The 17,925-nt window shown below is 62.5% G+C and overlaps 7 protein-coding genes across 7 annotated transcripts; 5 read left to right on the top strand and 2 right to left on the bottom strand.

Moving 5' to 3' along the window:
- Positions 1–66: 66 nt before the first annotated feature.
- RHTO_03952 (translation initiation factor eIF-2 gamma subunit) lies at positions 67–2,567 on the top strand (the record flags this gene model as incomplete). The annotated part of the gene is made up of 10 exons (XM_016417620.1): positions 67–301; positions 763–791; positions 862–960; positions 1,039–1,160; positions 1,219–1,702; positions 1,760–1,916; positions 1,974–2,176; positions 2,237–2,275; positions 2,337–2,414; positions 2,502–2,567. 10 exons carry the CDS (start codon positions 67–69, stop codon positions 2,565–2,567), a joined length of 1,512 nt encoding a protein of 503 aa, XP_016271027.1.
- A 301-nt stretch (positions 2,568–2,868) lies between these two features.
- RHTO_03951 (uncharacterized protein) lies at positions 2,869–3,863 on the bottom strand (the record flags this gene model as incomplete). Its single annotated transcript, XM_016417619.1, has 3 exons — positions 2,869–3,212; positions 3,278–3,409; positions 3,473–3,863. 3 exons carry the CDS (start codon positions 3,861–3,863, stop codon positions 2,869–2,871), a joined length of 867 nt encoding a protein of 288 aa, XP_016271026.1.
- Positions 3,864–4,623: 760 nt separating this feature from the next.
- RHTO_03950 (uncharacterized protein) lies at positions 4,624–5,289 on the top strand (the record flags this gene model as incomplete). The annotated part of the gene is made up of 3 exons (XM_016417618.1): positions 4,624–4,779; positions 4,846–4,918; positions 4,982–5,289. 3 exons carry the CDS (start codon positions 4,624–4,626, stop codon positions 5,287–5,289), a joined length of 537 nt encoding a protein of 178 aa, XP_016271025.1.
- A 2,509-nt stretch (positions 5,290–7,798) lies between these two features.
- RHTO_03949 (uncharacterized protein) lies at positions 7,799–8,785 on the bottom strand (the record flags this gene model as incomplete). The annotated part of the gene is made up of 3 exons (XM_016417617.1): positions 7,799–8,148; positions 8,214–8,345; positions 8,410–8,785. The coding sequence occupies 3 exons, from the start codon at positions 8,783–8,785 to the stop codon at positions 7,799–7,801; spliced, it is 858 nt and encodes a 285-aa protein (XP_016271024.1).
- A 1,442-nt stretch (positions 8,786–10,227) lies between these two features.
- RHTO_03948 (inositol-hexakisphosphate kinase) lies at positions 10,228–14,682 on the top strand (the record flags this gene model as incomplete). The annotated part of the gene is made up of 3 exons (XM_016417616.1): positions 10,228–11,985; positions 12,049–13,659; positions 13,720–14,682. The coding sequence occupies 3 exons, from the start codon at positions 10,228–10,230 to the stop codon at positions 14,680–14,682; spliced, it is 4,332 nt and encodes a 1,443-aa protein (XP_016271023.1).
- Positions 14,683–15,003: 321 nt separating this feature from the next.
- On the top strand, positions 15,004–15,955 carry RHTO_03947 (uncharacterized protein; the record flags this gene model as incomplete). The annotated part of the gene is made up of 2 exons (XM_016417615.1): positions 15,004–15,739; positions 15,804–15,955. 2 exons carry the CDS (start codon positions 15,004–15,006, stop codon positions 15,953–15,955), a joined length of 888 nt encoding a protein of 295 aa, XP_016271022.1.
- Positions 15,956–16,018: 63 nt separating this feature from the next.
- On the top strand, positions 16,019–17,882 carry RHTO_03946 (potassium voltage-gated channel Eag-related subfamily H member 3; the record flags this gene model as incomplete). Its single annotated transcript, XM_016417614.1, has 7 exons — positions 16,019–16,230; positions 16,287–16,384; positions 16,444–16,542; positions 16,601–17,229; positions 17,299–17,395; positions 17,485–17,683; positions 17,741–17,882. The coding sequence occupies 7 exons, from the start codon at positions 16,019–16,021 to the stop codon at positions 17,880–17,882; spliced, it is 1,476 nt and encodes a 491-aa protein (XP_016271021.1).
- Between the last annotated feature and the right edge of the window lie 43 nt (positions 17,883–17,925).

The raw sequence follows: 17,925 nt of genomic DNA, 5'->3' as shown, positions 1-17,925 counted from the left end.
GCCTCGCTGAGCCTGTGCTGCTGGACTGCCTTTGACTGCATTCTCCTAGCTTGAACGAGACGAACTATGGCCGCCCCTTCGCCGCTCGCGCAATCCCACCGCCCTCCCCGCTCCGACATCGACAGCGACTCGGAGGACGACTCGCCCGCCCAGGGAACGAGCCAGGTCAGCAACAACGCCGTTCAGACCGTCGCCAGCAAGCTCGCAGAGCTCGCCCTCATCGAGGAGGTCGACGTCGACCTCGAGAACCTGCATGCTCTCTCGCCAGAGGTCATCTCGAAGCAGGCCACCATCAACATCGGTACGTCCAGCCGGTCTCTCGTTGCGGGCATTGAGGTCTCTCGGATGGCTGCGTGACTTTTTGGGCGGCGGCGAGCTGGAGTTGGCGAGTTACAGCGGGTCGTGTGTGCGACCTCCACAGCCACCATGCGGTTGCGAAGAATGGTTGACGGACGGAAGACACTCAGGCGTCTCGTTGCTCTTGCCATGAGGCCGCCCGGGCGCTCGTGGCGCGTTGAACGGGGATCCTTGCGACGTCGGCTCGAAGGACCGTTGGGAGAAGCAGCCTTGCTGAACGGGCGGAAAGCAGCAGAGGCTGCCCTTCAGCTTCATCTGTGACGGAGAAATCAGCGCTGGACGTTTTTGATCGGCCAGCCTGAACAGCTGCGATACTGGGAGGAAGAGCGCTCGCTGACTTCTGCTCTTTCTCCTCGCCTGTCCCATTCGCATCCTCGCCCATTTCGCCCTCATCTCCTCACGCAGGTACCATCGGTCACGTCGCGCACGGAAAGGTGCGTCCCCTGCCGCTTCATTACGACGACATTCGCTGATTCAGGTCCTCTCTCCTCCTTCCGTCAACAGTCCCAAACGGTCAAGGCCATCTCGGGTGTCCACACTGTCCGATTCAAGAACGAGCTTGAGCGAAACATCACGATCAAGCTCGGTTACGCCAACGCAAAGGTGCGTTTCGCCGATTCGTTACCTCTCATCCCGCGCAAAACGGGCGAGAACTCCGCGCTGACGCTCATCTGAACGCAGATCTACCAGTGCCAGAACCCCAAGTGCGAGCGACCAGGCTCGTACCGGTCGTACAGCTCGGACAAGGAGGATGAGCCGCCTTGCGAGGTTCCCGGGTGCGGTGGAAAGATGAAGCTCCTGCGGTGCGTTCGCGAGCCAATCCCGCTGTCGAATCTCGAGGCTGATTCTGTTGCGACGCAGACACGTCTCGTTCGTCGATTGCCCCGGACACGACATTCTCATGGCTACCATGCTGAACGGTGCCGCCGTCATGGACGCCGCCCTACTCCTCATCGCCGCGAACGAGACTTGCCCTCAGCCTCAAACGTCCGAACACTTGGCCGCCATCGAGATCATGAAGCTCAAGCACATCCTCGTCCTCCAGAACAAGGTCGACCTCATCCGCGAACAGCAAGCAGACGAGCACTACCAGCAGATCACCCAATTCGTCAAGGGAACCGTCGCAGACGGCGCACCCATCATCCCCATCTCGGCTCAGCTGCGGTACAACATCGACGCGCTTGTCGAGTACATTGCGACAAAGATCCCTGTTCCCGTTCGCGACTTCACCACCGCACCGAAGCTCATCGTGATCCGTTCCTTCGACGTCAACAAGCCCGGTGCCGAGGTCCACGAGCTCAAGGGTGGTGTCGCGGGTGGTTCGCTCCTTAACGGTGTCCTCAAGGTGCGCTTGTTCTTCCCCTCGCGCTTGTCCGGCCTAACCCTCCTCCCTCGCGCGCAGTTGGGCCAGGAGATCGAGGTTCGACCGGGTGTCGTCTCGAAGGACGCCGAGGGCAAGATCCACTGCAAGCCTATCCGCAGCAAGATCGTCTCGCTCCTCGCCGAGAAGAATGAGCTCAAGTTCGCTGTTCCCGGTGGTCTTATCGGTGTCGGTACTCGTGCGTGGCTGGTCAGCTCTCTCGTTCTTGCGCTCGCTGACGCTTGCTTGCCCGCAGTCATCGACCCGCAACTCACTCGTGGTGACCGTCTCGTCGGCCAAGTCCTCGGTTCCAAGGGCTCCCTTCCCTCCATCTACACCGAGATCGAGATCTCGTACTTCTTGCTCCGTCGCTTGCTCGGTGTCAAGTCGGACGACAAGAAGCAGACCAAGGTTGCCAAGCTTGCGAAGAACGAGATCTTGATGGTCAACATTGGTTCGGTGAGTTGGCGTCTCTCAGTCTCGCTTGAAGAGCTTTGCTGACGCTTCGAACGCGCGCAGACGTCGGAGGGTGGTCGTGTTGTGTCCGTGAAGGCCGACGTGAGTCCCCGCTCGCTTTCCGCATGCTTGGTCGGCCGACTGACGCTTTTCCTCTCGGCAGTTGGCGCGCGTCATCCTCAACACCCCTGCGGCATGCTCGATGGGCGAGAAGGTTGCGCTGAGTCGTCGTATCGAGAAGGTGCGTTCTCGTCCTATCCCTGCTAAGCTCAGCTCGGGCGGCTCTGCAGCTATTGAAGCGGAGACTGACTACGCTCTCGCTCTACAGCATTGGCGCTTGATCGGCTGGGGCGCGGTGCGTCGCGGTGTCGAGTATCAGGTCGACGACGAGTAGGCGAGATAGACGCGAGTTCCGCTTTCCGCTCCTTCACCTAACCCTTGGCCGTTTGGCCGCCGATTCCTTCCTTCTCCCCTACGCTTGCTGTGATTGTAATCACCTTGTGAACCCGCGAAGGGGCGCGCAGGCGGGAGAGACGATCGCGAAGGACCCAGTTGCGGCGAGAGAGGGAGGAAAAGCGAGCGGCGTAGTTGCCCGTCGAGTCGAACGTCACAAGATACAGGTTGCAAGTACGTAGCGTGACAAACAACAACGGTCGATCCAACGATGATGCGTTCCCATCGCAGACGACGTCGCCTCAATCCACATGCTCCTTGCGCCCAAACGACGACGTGATCATCGGTGCCGATTTCTGACCGCGAGAGACCGCTCCACCCTGCGCAAGTCGGCTATCCGACGTCTCCTTCTCAACTGCTCCGCCTGGCGCCGACTCCGCCTCTTCAGTCCTGCCAAGCCGGACACGGGCATCGAGTTTCGCTCGGCGCGCCCGCCCGACCTCGTCCATCAGCCGCCCGCGAGATTCCGCCTCGGTCGTCCACTCGTCCCGAAGGCGATAGCGCGACGAATTGAAGTAGGACGCGCAGAGGTCGATGAGATGAGGGCGTCGACCGGGGTCGGGGTGCGGAATTGGGAGCGGCCAGACTGTGGTGCGCAGCAGGGACTCGTCAACATGCCTCACGAGAGAAGATTGTGAGAAGGGAACGCACGAGACCTGCTGGCTGCGGGCGGAGGGGCGAAGTTGGCGCCCAACGGAAGATTCGCGCGCACGTCCTGGTCGGTCCAGTCAGGATGTGTCGCCTTGACTTGTCGGAAGTACTGCTTGCGACAGGCGTGCAGAGCTGTGGATCGAGGTGTCGTGAGTGCGATTGGCGACGAGGAGGAAAAGAGGAGAGGCGGCGCACCGTACAAGCGCTGCCAACGCTGCACAATCCGCGACCAGCACGCCATCTGAGTCCGCTCGACCGGTTCAATGTCCTCGGTCCTCTCAGCTTTCCCCGGCAATCGTCCGTCCTTGAGTAGCTGAAAACCAATAGCCAAGTCCGCCTCGTCGTCTTCCTCGAGAATGTCCCACGCCGCGGGATCGAACTGATGATAAGCCAGCTCGAGCCGCATCGTCCACGTAGGGAGACCCGGGCGTTGAGGGATGACCTCGTCGAGGCGGAAGCGGTCGTTATGCGGGAGGAGGACGTTGAAAAGAAGGCCCCAAGGGAGGAGACTGGGCATCTTGTAGACGTCGACGCGGGGTGTCGGGAGAAGAGGAGAAATAAGCGGGTCCATCATGGCCATGGCCATGGCAGTCAAGCCTGCGCAGCGGGTCGATGAGGCAGTGGCCGAAGAGGGGAGAGGACGACGACGTAGAAAGGGGAACCACAGCGTCCTGCTGCCGCTACCGGCGAAGCTAGAGCGCTTTTCGGGTGATTCTCGAGCGGCAACCTCCCCTCAGCGCGCCTCAAACGCCTGTGAGGGCCGCTCGCCGCTCGTCTTGATGAGGAAGGGCTGCTCAAAGGTGCGACTTGCGACGGCGCCGGGAGGAATACTGAACGATGGAAGGCGGCTCAGAGCGCTCTAGCAGCCGTTGACCGCGCCTCAGGCGTTCCCGTAGTGCAGGGCGCCGAAGTGGACGGAGGCGACCTGTCGTCGGGGGACTGCTCTCCTCCCGACACCGCATCTGGCTCGGAAGGCGGACGGACCAGAACAAACATAGTGCGTAGCTGCTACTGGGCAGCGTACTCAGCAACATGTGCCCGAGCTCCGACGGCCGTTCGTCCTCCTGCCCCTCCCTCTCCGCCGCTCCCTTCCCCGACTCGTTCGCGTGCGGTCCTGGTACAGCGCCTCCTGCCGTCTTTTTCAGCCTTGCTTGCTATCGCAGCTACAATATCGCGCCAAGCTCTTCCGTCAGCGCTTCGCGAGGTCTATCCGCGCAGAGTTCCCCGTCCCACCTGCTCCGCCTTGCTGCGACTGCGCGAGCTGCTGTACCACCCACCAACCGGCCAGACATGCTTTGCCATCATCTCCCTTCTCTTCTCTCTCTCCCGCTACCTCAAAGGCGACGATGGCTGCCGCTGTTCCCGTTCACGCCCAACCTCCTGCTGTCATACCGACTGGCATAGGCCAACGTGCGACTCCGCCCGGTCCTTCCGTCCGCCTCCTCACATCCTCGTTGCGACGATCCTCGTCCTCAGCCACTTCGCCAGCAACGTCGTCGACGGTGCGTTGTGGCTCCTCTTCCGACCTTTCCGCTCCGGCTGACGGAGCTCGACCGTCGCACGCAGAGCTCGCTGGGTCGCCGGACTTCTTCATACCCCTTTTGACGGCTGTGGGTTCTGTGATTGGTGTTGTCCTCACACGTGCGTCTCCCTTTTTCACATGAACGCTCGATAGCTGACCCTGACCTTCCCGACTCCTCGCAGTCGCCGGCGCACCGCTCGCCTTCGGCTACCTCGTCGCCTTCCTCCTCGTCGGCCTTCAGCTCTGGCAGGCTGGCGTGACGCCGAGGGGCGTGCTCATCATCAACCGCTCCCGCGCGCTCTGCAACAGTTTCTTCGCTCGGCACCTCTTCCTCCAGCGATACTACAACACTTGGACGGACATGCTCGGCAGGTGGGGATCAATGATGTACATGCTGGCGCTGGCCATGGATGATGCCATCGAAACGAGGAGGTCGAGGTGGAGAGATTGGGCAACGGAAGTGGCAGATTGGTGGAGGATGGTGTGGTGAGGTCGATGATGGAGCCTCGGGTGCTCCGACGTTTTTAGGAGCACTCGAGGGGGGGTCCCGGGGACGGATGGCCTGTCCGCCGCTGAAGGTGAGCGCGGGCAGGTCATCGGACCTCCGTGCGTTCACCTTTCCCTCCTCTCCTTCACTCGAACGATGCTGACGTCCCTCTACTTCCTGTTCCTCCCCTCAACGACGCGGAGGTTCGCCTCTGCGTCGGCGACTTGTACAGCGGCTGGACTCCGCTCGCAGGTGCGTTCTCGCTCTTTCTTCTCCGGCTGTGTTTCGTAGAGTTCCTTTGCAATGAAGCGCCGTCATCATCATGTCGCCATTCTCGCTACTCGCGCACTGAGCTTTGTGATCGCGGAGCTTAGCATTCGTGAGGAGCGAGAGGAATGGAGGAGCGAGTTGAGACGCAGTCGCGAAGATCTGAAGCGAAAGCGTCTGTCGGAGCGATTTCTGGCCCGTGACATTCACCGATGCACGGAAGCGAAAGTGTAGAGCAAGAGTGCGTAGAAAAGAGCGAGCTCGCGGGAAGGGAATGGCGGAGCAAGCGGATTGTGCGAAGGTCAGCGGGTGAGCTTCGGCACCAGCGACATCGAGCTGGCAGTAGTCGACGTCTCTGCGTGAGAGAGTACGCGCAGCCCAAAGGGAAGCGTCAGGTGCGGAGAAGTGAGCTGAAGCTGCGAAGCTGGACGGGAAGTTGCCGAAAGCTATAACTTCGAGAGAAGGAACAGCAGCCGCACACATCCCAGACCGTCGACGCAGCTTCTGCAGGTACAGAGTGTTGACAAAGAAGTGCTGCCGTGAGCGTCACGTCCTTGAGGAAGCGCAAGAGATCGTCAGCGAGAAGACCTCACTTTTCGTCGAAAGTGAGGCTATCTCTTCGGTTTGGTAGTCAATCCCGATCGCGTTCCGTGCGTCTGTGTGGTAGCTGGGCCGCTTGCGCGTGTTGTACGAACACCTTCCAGCGTTGAAAAAGCGGCGAAATTGCAAGGTAGTGTAGGACGGATAGTGGCGAGAAGGAGAAGGCGCAGGAGCTCCAACCGCAAGAGCGCAGCAGTACTGGACTGAGCCGGCATCTGCGATCCGCTGTTTGCGCCTCGAGCTCGTCTGCTTGTCGCGAAGAAGGAGGTCGCGTCGGCGGGTGAGGGCAAGGGAGCGTGAAGGCGATTGCGCACACAGCGTGACGCAAGCGAAGAGTGCGATTGCGCACACGGCGTGACGCAGGCGAACAGTCCTCTGGTTGTGCTGCGCTTTGTCGGATTCGCGCAAGGGCCGTACAAGTGAGAACTGGGAGTTGAAGAGGACGGCAAGGGATGGCGAAGAGAGCGTGAGATATGCGGGCGGGCGGCTTGCAAGCAGCGAACGGTGTGCGTTGATGGCCGAGAGTGGAAGCAGAAGCGCTGTAGAGGCTGTCCAGCGGAGGAAAGGCGACGTGATCGCAGTATAGAGAGAGGGTGAGATGCGAGGCGGTAACTCAGCAGAGGTGGAAGGACAACGGTCGACGAAGTAGCGAAGGGGAGCGGCAGCAGTCGGCACTCGCGAAGAGCGTGACCGAACTTTAGCGAGTGAGGAGGGAAAGAGGCGGACGCGCGACTTCGACCGCGACGACGACGGCTCAACTCGTCCTGACGGGCTGTTCCGCGCTGGAGTGCTCTAGTAGAGCTGTGCTAATCAGTCACACGCACGGAGACACAGCCAGAGCGAGGTCGCCGTCCTCTTCGCTCATCAATCAACCCTCTCGCTCGTCCACCTCCCGCAACTCTCGCTCAGCCGCTTCGCCTGGCTCACAGACACGCTCGCTAGCTCGCCTGAATCTCACACAGTCCCCACGAACGACCTCTCACTCCCGCCCGCCGCTTGACGCCTCCCCTCGCATCCTCATCTCTCGCGTTGGTCCGCGGCGAGCAACTCGCGCCAGCAACCCCTTGAACCCGCGCAACCATGTCAGCCCAAGCAGCAGCATCCTCGCAATCTCGCTCTCGCGCCTCGTCCCTTTTCCCCTCCGCCAGCGGCCGACCCACCACTCCCCTCCGCCGCATCTCAACAACTTCCCTCCGCGCAGTCTCGCTCTCGCAGTCAAGCTTGAACAACGGCTCCTACACCGTCCATCCATATGATCTGCTCTGCCGGGGCCGGCGAACCCTGAAGGGCGTGTGAGCGAGCAAGTCGTCGTCAAAATCGCGTCGAGGTGGAGTGAGGAGCGTAGCGCGATGACAACGCCTCCATTCGCTGCGCAAGCTGGACTGGCTGGATGACAGTCTCCAAGAGGCGTCGAAGGACTAGCAAGACCCCACAGCGAACGTGAGGGCGAGTGTGGCCTCTCCCAAGCTTGCCCGCTCCTTGACTCCGCCCTTTGTCGCTTCGAATCCAAGTCGCTCGCCTCGCTGAGCCTGTGCTGCTGGACTGCCTTTGACTGCATTCTCCTAGCTTGAACGGGACGAACTATGGCTGCCCCTTCGCCGCTCGCGCAATCCCACCGCCCTCCCCGCTCCAACATCGACAAGCCTTAATCCGTGCGCTCCTCGAGTCTCGACGAGGACACGAATGACGGTGCGGACTTCTGAACGCGACGCGAGGCCGCTTCACGCTCCGAACATCGGCCACTCGACGCCTCCGTGACAACTGTCGCTCCGCCTTTAGCCGACTCCGCCTGTACAGCCGTTCCAGGCCGGACCAGAACGTCGAGTTTCGCTCGCTGCGCTCGCGCGACCTCGTTCATCCGCTGCCTGCGAGAGTCTGACTCGGTCGTCGGCTCGTCCCACAGGCAGTAAGGCGACCAGTCGAAGTTGGGCGCGCAGAGGTCGACGAGGTGTGGGCGTCGGCTGGGGTCGGGGTGCGGAGTTGGGAGCGGCCACACTGTGGTGCGCAGCAGAGAATCGTCAACATGCTTCACGAAAGACAATTGTGAGAAGGGAACGCACGAGACCTGCTGGCTGCGGGCGGAGGGGCGAAGTTGGTGCCCAACGGAAGATTCGCGCGCACGTCCTGGTCGGTCCAGTCAGGATGTGTTGCCTTGACTTGTCGGAAGTACTGCTTGCGACAGGCGTGCAGAGCTGTGGGATCAAGGTGTCGTGAGCGCGACTGGCGACGAGGAGGAAAAGAGGAGAGCTGGCGTACCGTACAAGCGCATCCAGCGTTGCACAATCCGTGACCAGCACGCCGTCAACGTCCGCTCGAACGGCTCAATGTCTGCAGTACTCTCAGCTTTCCCCGGCAATCGTCCGTCCTTGAGTAGCTGAAAACCAATAGCCAAGTCCGCCTCGTCGTCTTCCTCGAGAATGTCCCAAGCCGCGGGATCGAATTGATGGTACGCCAGCTCCAGCCGCATCGTCCACGGAGGGAGGCCTGGGCGGTATGTGATCAAGTCGATGATGCGGAAACGGTCGCTGTGGGACATGAGGACGTTGTAGGTGAGGCCGAAGGGAAGGAGACTGGGCAATTTGTAGACGTCGACGCGGGGAGTCGGGAGGAGTGGAGAGATAAGCGGCTCCATCATGGCCACGGAGGTCACGCCTAGCCAGGGGTGCGTGCGATGAGGGACATGCCGGAAGAAGGGAGGTGAGGGAGGACTGGCCGAGGGCTGCAATGTTGCCAGTGGGGGCAAAGCGGTGTGTGAGAGGTCCTCGGACACGAAGGCGTAGGTTGGGCCCGCTTGAAAGCCTATGCTAGCCGCACGATTTGATGAGCGACGAGAGGAAGCCCGAGGATGAGGAAGCGCCAGTCAAAGGGCGAGGTAGGAGAGGGCACAACCCAGGTAACGGTTGCCCACAGAGCGATTGCTCGAGACCGTGCGTCCTTCGAAGCGCCCGCACGGAGGGGAGACCTGTCGCTGGTCGTCGAGGCTGATGAAGCGAAGAAAAGGGCGCGCAGCGAGCGGGGACGCTTGGGAAGCAGCGCACGCAGTCAGTCAGCGTTAGAAGCTTGCAACGCTCCGCAGGAATGTCCAGACGAGCTGCTGCGTCGGTTTGAGGGCGCAGAGAGGAGGAGAAGAGGCGAAGGACATGCCCGTCGGCAGGACCACTCGCTCTTGCCTACTCTCTGGCCCGATGTGCCTCTTATCTCGCGCTTCCTAGGCATCTCGGCGCATCGCGAACTCCGAATTGCAGACGACGAGCGACGAGCGAGAGAACGTGCGGACTTGCTTCCTCGCCTCCTCGCGAGCTCCTGTGCGCGCTAGTTCCTTCGGCCTCGGTTAGCACGGCGACAGTGAGGTTGTGCTGATCAGAAACGTGCGGCGCTCGCGTTGTCGACAGGATGCATTGCGAATAATGAAAGTGGAAAACAAGCGAGGAGACGGTACAAAGCTGTGGACCGGCCGCTAGGACAGTCATTTCACACGGGTACAGCTCTGACGGCTCCTACAGCTGCTCAGATCTCGCCAGCTCGCTGCGAGGGTCGCGGTCAAGAGCAACCCCTCGCCGCTTCGCCCGCAACCACACCGCTCACTCGCTCCTTTGCTCCACTTGAAGCTGCCTGGCGTTCAACGACCTCGACTGACAGTGCCAGAACGTGTACCGCCAGCCGAAAGAGGCGAGAGGGACCGGAACGAGCCCTAGTTGCCTCATCGCACGGGGGGAGGAATCACAGTCGGGTCGAGCGCACGCGGAGGAGGGACAGCGTGCGTTCGATCTCTCAACACTCGTCTGTGGACGAATGGCGCTCTCTGAAGCTCGCCAGACGGGGAGAGTGCGCTCCGTGGCGACAACCGCCTCCTGCCGATGGGCGTTGCCGGCGAGATGGTGTATCGGGCAGGGGACTGGGCGCAGTGGGACTGCCTTCACGGTGTTTGCACAGTAGCGGACTCTGACTGGCGCCGCTTCAATGCCCGCTCACGGCTCGACGTGGACGAGGCGCTGCTCACCTGAGCAACCGAATCGTACCCGAGGAATCGCTACTGACGATTCGACCGCTCGTACAGGCTAACAGACGACCAACATGACAAACCACGACCCTCACACCCCAGCTATGCTCCCGCCGCCAGTCCCGTCTGCCAGCAAAACTCCTTCTCCAGCCGCCCTTTCTCGCGCTCTCTCCGACCTCACCCTGTCGACGCCTGTTCCCCTTTCCTCGTCTGCGACTTCCGGCAAGACGATGCGAACGCGCACACGAAGCGGTTCGCCGGCCTCGTCGCCCGGCCAGTCGTCCTCTGGCAGCTCCATCTTTGACCGACCTTCCGCCTCCTCGCATTCGACTCGCGACAGCACCCTCGAAGCGATGGCCCGACCTCATCTGCAAGGTGCTTCAACGTCTATGTCGGCTGTATCGGCGGCTGGAGGTGGCGGGAGGAAGGCGAGTGTCAGCCTGCAGCTGTTCAAAGAGACGGCGAGGTCTGCGGCGGAACGAGGGAGAGGAGGCGACGACGCAGCAAAGAGGAGCGGCAGCCGAGAGTCGCCGTCCAAGTCGCGGCACCCGTCTAGCTCGTCTGGGAAGGGCAAGGAGCGGGAGCAGACGATCACCCTGCCAAGCGGCGAGGGGTTCGTGACGTTCTCCTCTCCGCTCGCTTCGCCCGATGCGACAATCTTTGCGCCGCTACCCTACCCTGCGACTAGCCAACCCTGTCCCTCGCGATCTCGCAACCCCTCACGGCCGCCGAGTCGCCTCGGCACTCGTTCACCCAGCGTCTCGTCTCACCCGTTCCCGGCATCTCCTTCGAAGTCTTTCCATCAGCACCAGATCCCGCTCTCCGCGACCTCGTCTCCTCACGCTCACCCCATCCCGACAGCGCCAACTCCATCTCACCCTTCTCCGTCCGGCTTGTCAACCTCGCGACCTGTCAGCCCCCATCTCCCCGCACAACACGCCCTCCCGCTCTCCCGTTCGCACTACAGCCCGCATTCGCATTACAGCCCGCGCAGCGTCGGGACGAGCAGTCCTGTACCCGAACTGACCGCCTTCGACAACATGCGGCACGTCGGGCTGGGCGAGCCTGCACTCCCCTTGCCGTCAAGCGTGCTCAGTCCTGGATCGTCTAGGCTGCACGAGCCCGCGCTGCAGTTTGACGAGGAGGCGGTGGAGGAAGACGAGGGAGAGGCGACTTTGTCGCTGCAGCAGTCGCCGCCGAGCGAAGCTTCTGCTCCCTCCTCGTCCGGCCTCAAGCTTGTGTACTCCCCCCGCCTCTCCTTTGACGCGAGCAAGAGCAACACGCCCAGCCATTCTCCCCCGCTCGGTCGGCGGCACACGCGGACGAAGGACGACGGCTCGAAGGAGGTGCACTCGACTTCGGCAGCTCTGGCGATCCCTTCGCCGTCGACTGTCGGTCGCGTCGGATTCTCCGATCTCGTCCAGATGCACGAGGCATACCCGCCTGCATCGACCGCCGAGACGACCGAGGACGAGCGGACCGAGTACGACAGCTGGACTGGTAGCACGAGCGACACAGGTACCGAGTCTTCGGGTGAAGAGTCGTATTCGGGCGACGAGGCGAGCCAGGCAGATGGTGAAGAGGACGGCGAGGGCTCGGGCGCGAAGGAGGAAGAGTACGAGGTCGACATGGGCGCGTTGCAGGACAAGCTGGCGCAAGGAGGAGGAGGCGAAGTGTCGATCCGCCGAGACGAGAACCGCGCGAGCGACTTCAAGAGCCGGCTTGTCGGCGGAGACGGCAGGACCAGCTCGACTGTCCCGCTCGAGCCGTTTCGCCATCAGGTCGGCGGGCACAGCCATATCTTCCGCTTCTCGAAGAAGGCGGTCTGCAAGGTGCGTCTCTCTCCCGCTCTCCTGCTGAAAGGCGCCGCTAACCCGTGTTCGACTCGACTGCAGCCGCTCACCTCGCGCGAGAACCAGTTTTACGAAGCCCTCGAGCGAGTCAGCCCTCGCCTGCTCGCCTTTGTCCCGCAGTACCTCGGCGTCCTCAACGTCACCTACCGGCGTGCTCCCTCCGCCGTGCCGAACCCGGTCGACGAGCTCAGCCGGCTTGCATCCGAAGAGCAGGGCGGCGCTCGCCTTTCGCGGCGGCACTCGTCGCCGGCCGGTACAGGCGTCTCCTCGCCCGCTCGGCGAGTCTTCCGGCAGAAAGCCGAGCGCGAGGAGGAGGTGCCGGAGGTCACGCTGGAGCGGAACCGGCACATCATCCCCGACAGCATGGTCTGGGACGCCGTCAAAGGATTGCGCAAGTCGAACGGTCGACGCCGCCGCAGGGCTGGTGAACGCTCGACCGACCCCGAGACGATGGCGAATGACTCGCCCGGCGGCGGCATGCTTTCGTCGCCCGACTTTGCGCCCTCTTCGTACTCGATCACCGGCAGCGTTGGGGAGCAGACTCAGCTCGCACAGCTCCCGCACTTCCCGCCTCTCGCCGCTTCGCCTTCGGCCACCTCGATCGCACCTGTCCCTCCGACACCCAACTCGACTCCTACCGACGTCTCGTACGTCGACGGCAGGTCTCGAGGCCGCGTCGTCTCGTCCGATTTTTCGACCTTGCCTTCCGCCTTCGCTCGCCGCTTCTCGCCAAACCGGCCTGACTCCCTCTATCCGCCTTCGCCCGGCTCATTCGCCTCCTATCGCGGCTCGCCAAGCATCGCCGGGACCGGCCAGACGAAGGTCAACACGAAGCTGTGCGAGCAGGTTCTTCGCGAGGTCTTCAGCTCGCCGAAGCTGCGCGAAGGGCGACGTGGCTGGAAGGAGGGCAAGCGGCGCAAGATGCGGAGCATGCACAGTACGAGCGACGTACCCCCCCCCCCCGCCGCTCTGAGGGAAGAGGCGGGTCAGGCTGACGCGGACGAGCGAGGAAACTCGACGGAGCGAGGCGAAGGAACGAGTCCAGGCGGGCATAGTCTTCGGCCTTCGCTGCGCGAGACCCACAGCGCGATCTACACGCCTGTCTCTCACGAGGACGAGCACGGGGACCCCGACCACGGCAATACCGCGGACGCCGAGAACGAAGAGCCGGCGAGTCCGCGTCGCGGTTCAGCCGACTCGATCCCGCTCGGCGCACCGCTTGGTCGCCGGCCTTCGACTTTGGCGGAGGATATGTTCGCGATGGACGATGTCGACGAGAATGCCGCCTCGAACGGACGAGCAATCCCGGTCCTGCCATCGCCTGTCCGCCGTTCTTTCGACGCCATCGCCTCTCCACTCGGGCGCGTTCAGCCGCACTCGCCTTCTTCGCTCGCTCCCGCATTTCCTACTCCCGATGCTCGCTCGCCTGTCGCCGGCCCGACACCTCCTCCAGCTGCGACGCCGTCTCGCCAGGAGCAGTTCATCCTGATGGAGGACTTGACCGGCAGCCTCAAGAAGCCGTGCGTGCTCGATCTTAAGATGGGCACGAGGCAGTACGGTATCCTGGCGACGCCGGAGAAGAAGAAGAGTCAGACCAAGAAGTGCTCGAAGACGACGAGTCACGATCTTGGCGTGCGGATCTGTGGCATGCAAGTAAGGCAGGATTTACTCTCCAGACGCTTCGCTTGTACTGACGCTCTTCCTCCCCCGCAGGTCTACAAAGTCGATGAGGACTCGTACACGTTTCAGGACAAGTACTTCGGCCGCAAAGTCAAGATCGAAGAGTTCCCCTGGGTCCTCGCTTCGTTCCTCCACGACGGCGAATCCGTTCTCGCCTACCACATCCCCGAGATCCTCCGCCAGCTCTATCGCCTCGCCTCGATTGTCTTCGCCCTCGACCGCTTCCGCTTCTACGCTGCATCGCTGCTCCTCATCTACGACGGCGACCCCGACGTCCAGGCCGAGTACAAGGCGAGCGTTCTCGCGCAGATGGCCGAGCCGCACACGACGTCGACGCAGCTCAAAACCATGTCGTCGAGCTTGCCAAACGAGCCGAACGCTTGGCCTCCGTTCGGCGGATCGTGCGAGACGCTCGCCCCGGCAAACGGCGCCATGAAGCGCCGCCCTCGGTCGATGTCGGTCGGTGGAAACGACGAAGACGAGGAGGACAACTCGGACAGTCGCGCTCCTCTCGCCGCACCGTCTCACCGGCACTCGCACGGCCACCACAGCCACCGCAAGGACGGAGACCGCTCGCACTGCCGCTCTCGCAGCAAGAAGCGCAAAGTGCCAGGCGCCGTCACCATCCGCTTGATCGACTTTGCGCATTGCACTACTGGCGACGACTTCATCCCGCCCGAAGAGGCCGCCGACCTCGACCTCGACCTCGAACCAGGCGACATCGCGCCTGACGGCCGGATCGTCGCTCGCTTCCCGCCTACGCACCCGAACCAGCCCGATCTCGGCTTCGCACTCGGCTTGCGCAGTCTGTGCGCCGCTTTGCGGATGATCTGGGCGGACGAGGTTCGGGCGGGTCGCCTCGAAGGCATGGATCGCGACCTGCACGTCGAGGGCGAGGAGGTCTTCCGCAAGGCATGGGGCCCACTCGCCGACGAGGAGGACCTGCTGGTGTCGGGCCTTTCGCCGGAAACCGTGTACGACTTGTCGACGGCATGAGGGAAGGCCGCCGACCGTCCTATTCCCTTGTATCCCTTCTCAGCTATCCGCCGTTTTATTCTTTCGCCTGTTGACCTTTGCCTGTCCGTTTCTTGCAAACTAGATGCCTTGATCGCCGTCCGTCGCTGTCGTTGTTGGAGGTGGCCTTCCCAACTCGCTGGACAGGTCGAGCAACGCTGTCTGCGGACTTCACTGCGCTTCTGTCTGCTCACTTGACACTACAGAGCTCGCCTGGGCACTGCCGGTCTCGTCCTACGTCGTCGACGACCCGCCTCGCCACCCCCTCGCCTCTCTCCCTTCTTCGTCTCACCTCGCTGCTCGATGCCTCGCTTTCGCGCGCCTTCAGAGCCCAAGGCTCCCTCGAGCCAGCTCCTCGAGTCATTCGAGCGGCCCGCCAAGCCGACCGAGCCCTCGCTCCAGCTTCTCCCATCCGCTGAACTCGAGGACCCGGCCTCGCCTGGCTTCGCAGCGAGGCTCGTCGAGCAGCGCAAAGCGGCGTCGGTGCCCCCTTCTGAGCAGATTGAGCAACAGCGCACGTCTTGCAAGGCGGTTTGCGACGAGCTGAGCGCGCTGACCCTTGACCATCCAGCGCAAGACGAGTCGGAGTCGGAGGACAGCGCGATGGATCCTGCTTTCGCCGGTCGACGTGCTTTCGAGATGGAAAGGTCGACCCCGCCTCGCCGACCCTTGGCGAGCAAGTCGGAGACGGCTTTGCCGTTGCCCGCCGCCCCCTCGCGCCGCCCTCGTCCCGAGCCCATCTTCACGTCGCAACCTCTTCGTCCCGCCCCGCAAGCCGTCCAGACGCCCTTCTCAGTTCGACTGCGTCGTAGTTCAAGCTTTGCCCAGCCAGCCACCCCGTCGGCCTTGTCTCCTCCGCCATCTGCCTTCTCGACCTCTCCTCCTCGCCTGCCACCGCTCCCTCACCTTCCAGCGCTCGGCGAGGACTACACTGGACCAACGAGCTACGCCAACTGGACGGTCGCGAACGAGGCTGAAGTCGAGCTTGCCAAGATTGCTGCGTCCGCCGCGTCTGTCGAGGACGTCCTGAAGGATGCAGGTCAGCCGAGTGTGCTCACCTTATCAGCTCCGAACGCAACTGACGCTTCTTGCCCGTTTGACAGACGCTGGACGGGACTTCTTGCAGTTCTGCGCCAGTCTTCCCGGCAGTCGCGCTCTTCCCGCCGCCTCGCTCTGCTCCGATCTCCTCGCCTTTTCCGCCTTGAGCCAAACATTCCAGTCGACGTCGAACGCGCTTGCCTCGACCTACCTCTAGGCCACCTCGCCTCTGCGTCTCAACCTGCCTCTCGCAAGTCGAGCCGCGATCCTCGAGGCCTGCATGAAGGCGTCGCAGGACAGCTCGGATCTCGCGCAGCCTATCGATGGCCTCAAGCGCGAACTTGAGCCGTATCTGCGTCTCTGGCTTGAAGACCGCGTCATCAAGTCGATGCATGAGCGGCTCGGGAGGTGGAGGACTGCGTTTGGCTGGAGCGGGATGGGCCACCGCTTGGGCGATCTCGCCACCGATGGCCTCGGCGAAAGCTTCTGCTTGTGCGTTCGAAATCTCCTAGCTTCATCATAGGCCAGCTGACGTTGCGCCTCGGCAGGACCGACTGGACGAAGGAGGACAACCCAATTGTCCTGGTCAGCGATGGCTTTGGCGCTGTGACGGGATTCCCATGCGCAGAAATCATCGCGCGCAACTGTGAGCAGGGAAGGTTCTCCGCTTCTCACGATTCTCGGTCCTGAGATCCGCTTTCGCAGGCCGTTTCCTGCAAGGTCCCGGGACTTCGCCTGACAGCATCGAAGCGCTTCGCGAGGCCCTGAAGAAGGGCAAAGCAGTCACCAAGCTGGTGCTCAACTGTGCGTACGCTCGCCCGTGCTAGTATTGCTCAACAACCAATCCTTTTCTCCCGCACAGACCGGAGCGACGGCCACCCTTTCTTCAACCTCATCAACATCACGCCTCTCAAAGACAGCGACGGGAAAGTCAAGTACTTCCTCGGCGGCCAGACCGACGCGACGCTCACCATGCAAGAAGTCGGCGTCGCTTCTGCTTCGGCTGCTCTTGCTCCTACTCCTGCCTCGCCCGCTCAAATGAGCACGTCGCCGCCCTTCTCGCCGTACCTGCAGGCTCAGCTCCAGTCGATGCAGCAGGCGGCAATGAGTCGCCTCCAGCCGTCGTCGACGAACGTACCGCAGCTTCCGCCTTCTCCTCCCGAGTCTCCCGCCTTTCCCGGTCGCGCTTACTCTCAGTCTGCTCAAGGGTATGGCACTTGGTCTCCGCGCCCTGTAGCGTCATCTTCGTCGTCGCCCAAGCCTCGCCGCTTCGGCTTCTTCGGGCGCAAGAAGCGCCGCAGGGAAACGACCGAGTCGACGCAGTCGACGTTCGAGGTCACGTCAACCGCTTTCGACGTGGGCGGTTCGCCAGACGTGGACGAGCCGGAAGTGTGGATGCGGCGCGGTTCGATGCCGGCGAGTCCTGAGCAGGGTGGGAAGGGATGGCAGGCGGGCGAAGCAGGGGCTGTTGAGCAGGTCGGACAGCCCGAGGTGCGCTCTCCACCGTCTGGACCCGCCGATCCTACATAAGGCTGACTTGCCCAGCGTTGCGACGCGCAGCCATACGAGCCGAAGCACACCTACTCTCGCATCGCCCTCATCGACCGTCCGTCCGGCAAGATCCTCATCGCCAGCGCTCCTTTCGTCGAGTTCCTCAGTGCGTGCTACAGCTCCCAGCTACAGCCAGTCTGAGCAGTATCGCTTCTTCCTCGCTGACCTTCGCAACTCGCCTGCCTACGCTCGCAGCTCCTTCTCGCTCCTCCGTTGTCCACCACCACCTCGCTAACTTCCTCACCTCACCCGTCGTCTTCGAGCCCGGCTCGACAGTCGAGTACGAGAAGGACCAGACCCGCCGCTTAAGAAGGAACGTCACGCTTGCGATCGAGGGAGGGCACGTCTACAGGACTTTGGTCGCTGTCGAGGTCGAGAAGAAGGGCAAAGGACTGTGCGTGACCTTCGCGGATTGCTGAGAAGAAGAAAATCGACACGCTTCGTTACGCAGGGCGAGATTGAGGAACGAGGACGAGCGGCAGTTCAAGACGACGGTCCTGCACCTCGTCCCGCTGCTCAACAGGAACGAGCAGGTGGAAAAGCTTGTCGCGATGTGCGCAGCCGCACTCATGTGCGCGTCGAAGCTTGGCTAACTAGCTTCCGCTCCACTCGCAGTTTCGGATAAGTCGATGAGTC

Source organism: Rhodotorula toruloides (assembly GCF_000320785.1).
Source record: "Rhodotorula toruloides NP11 unplaced genomic scaffold Scaffold24, whole genome shotgun sequence".
Lineage (NCBI taxonomy): Eukaryota > Fungi > Basidiomycota > Microbotryomycetes > Sporidiobolales > Sporidiobolaceae > Rhodotorula > Rhodotorula toruloides.
Note: the sequence above shows the minus strand (reverse complement) of the source record. Positions and strands in the feature narration are given on the sequence as shown.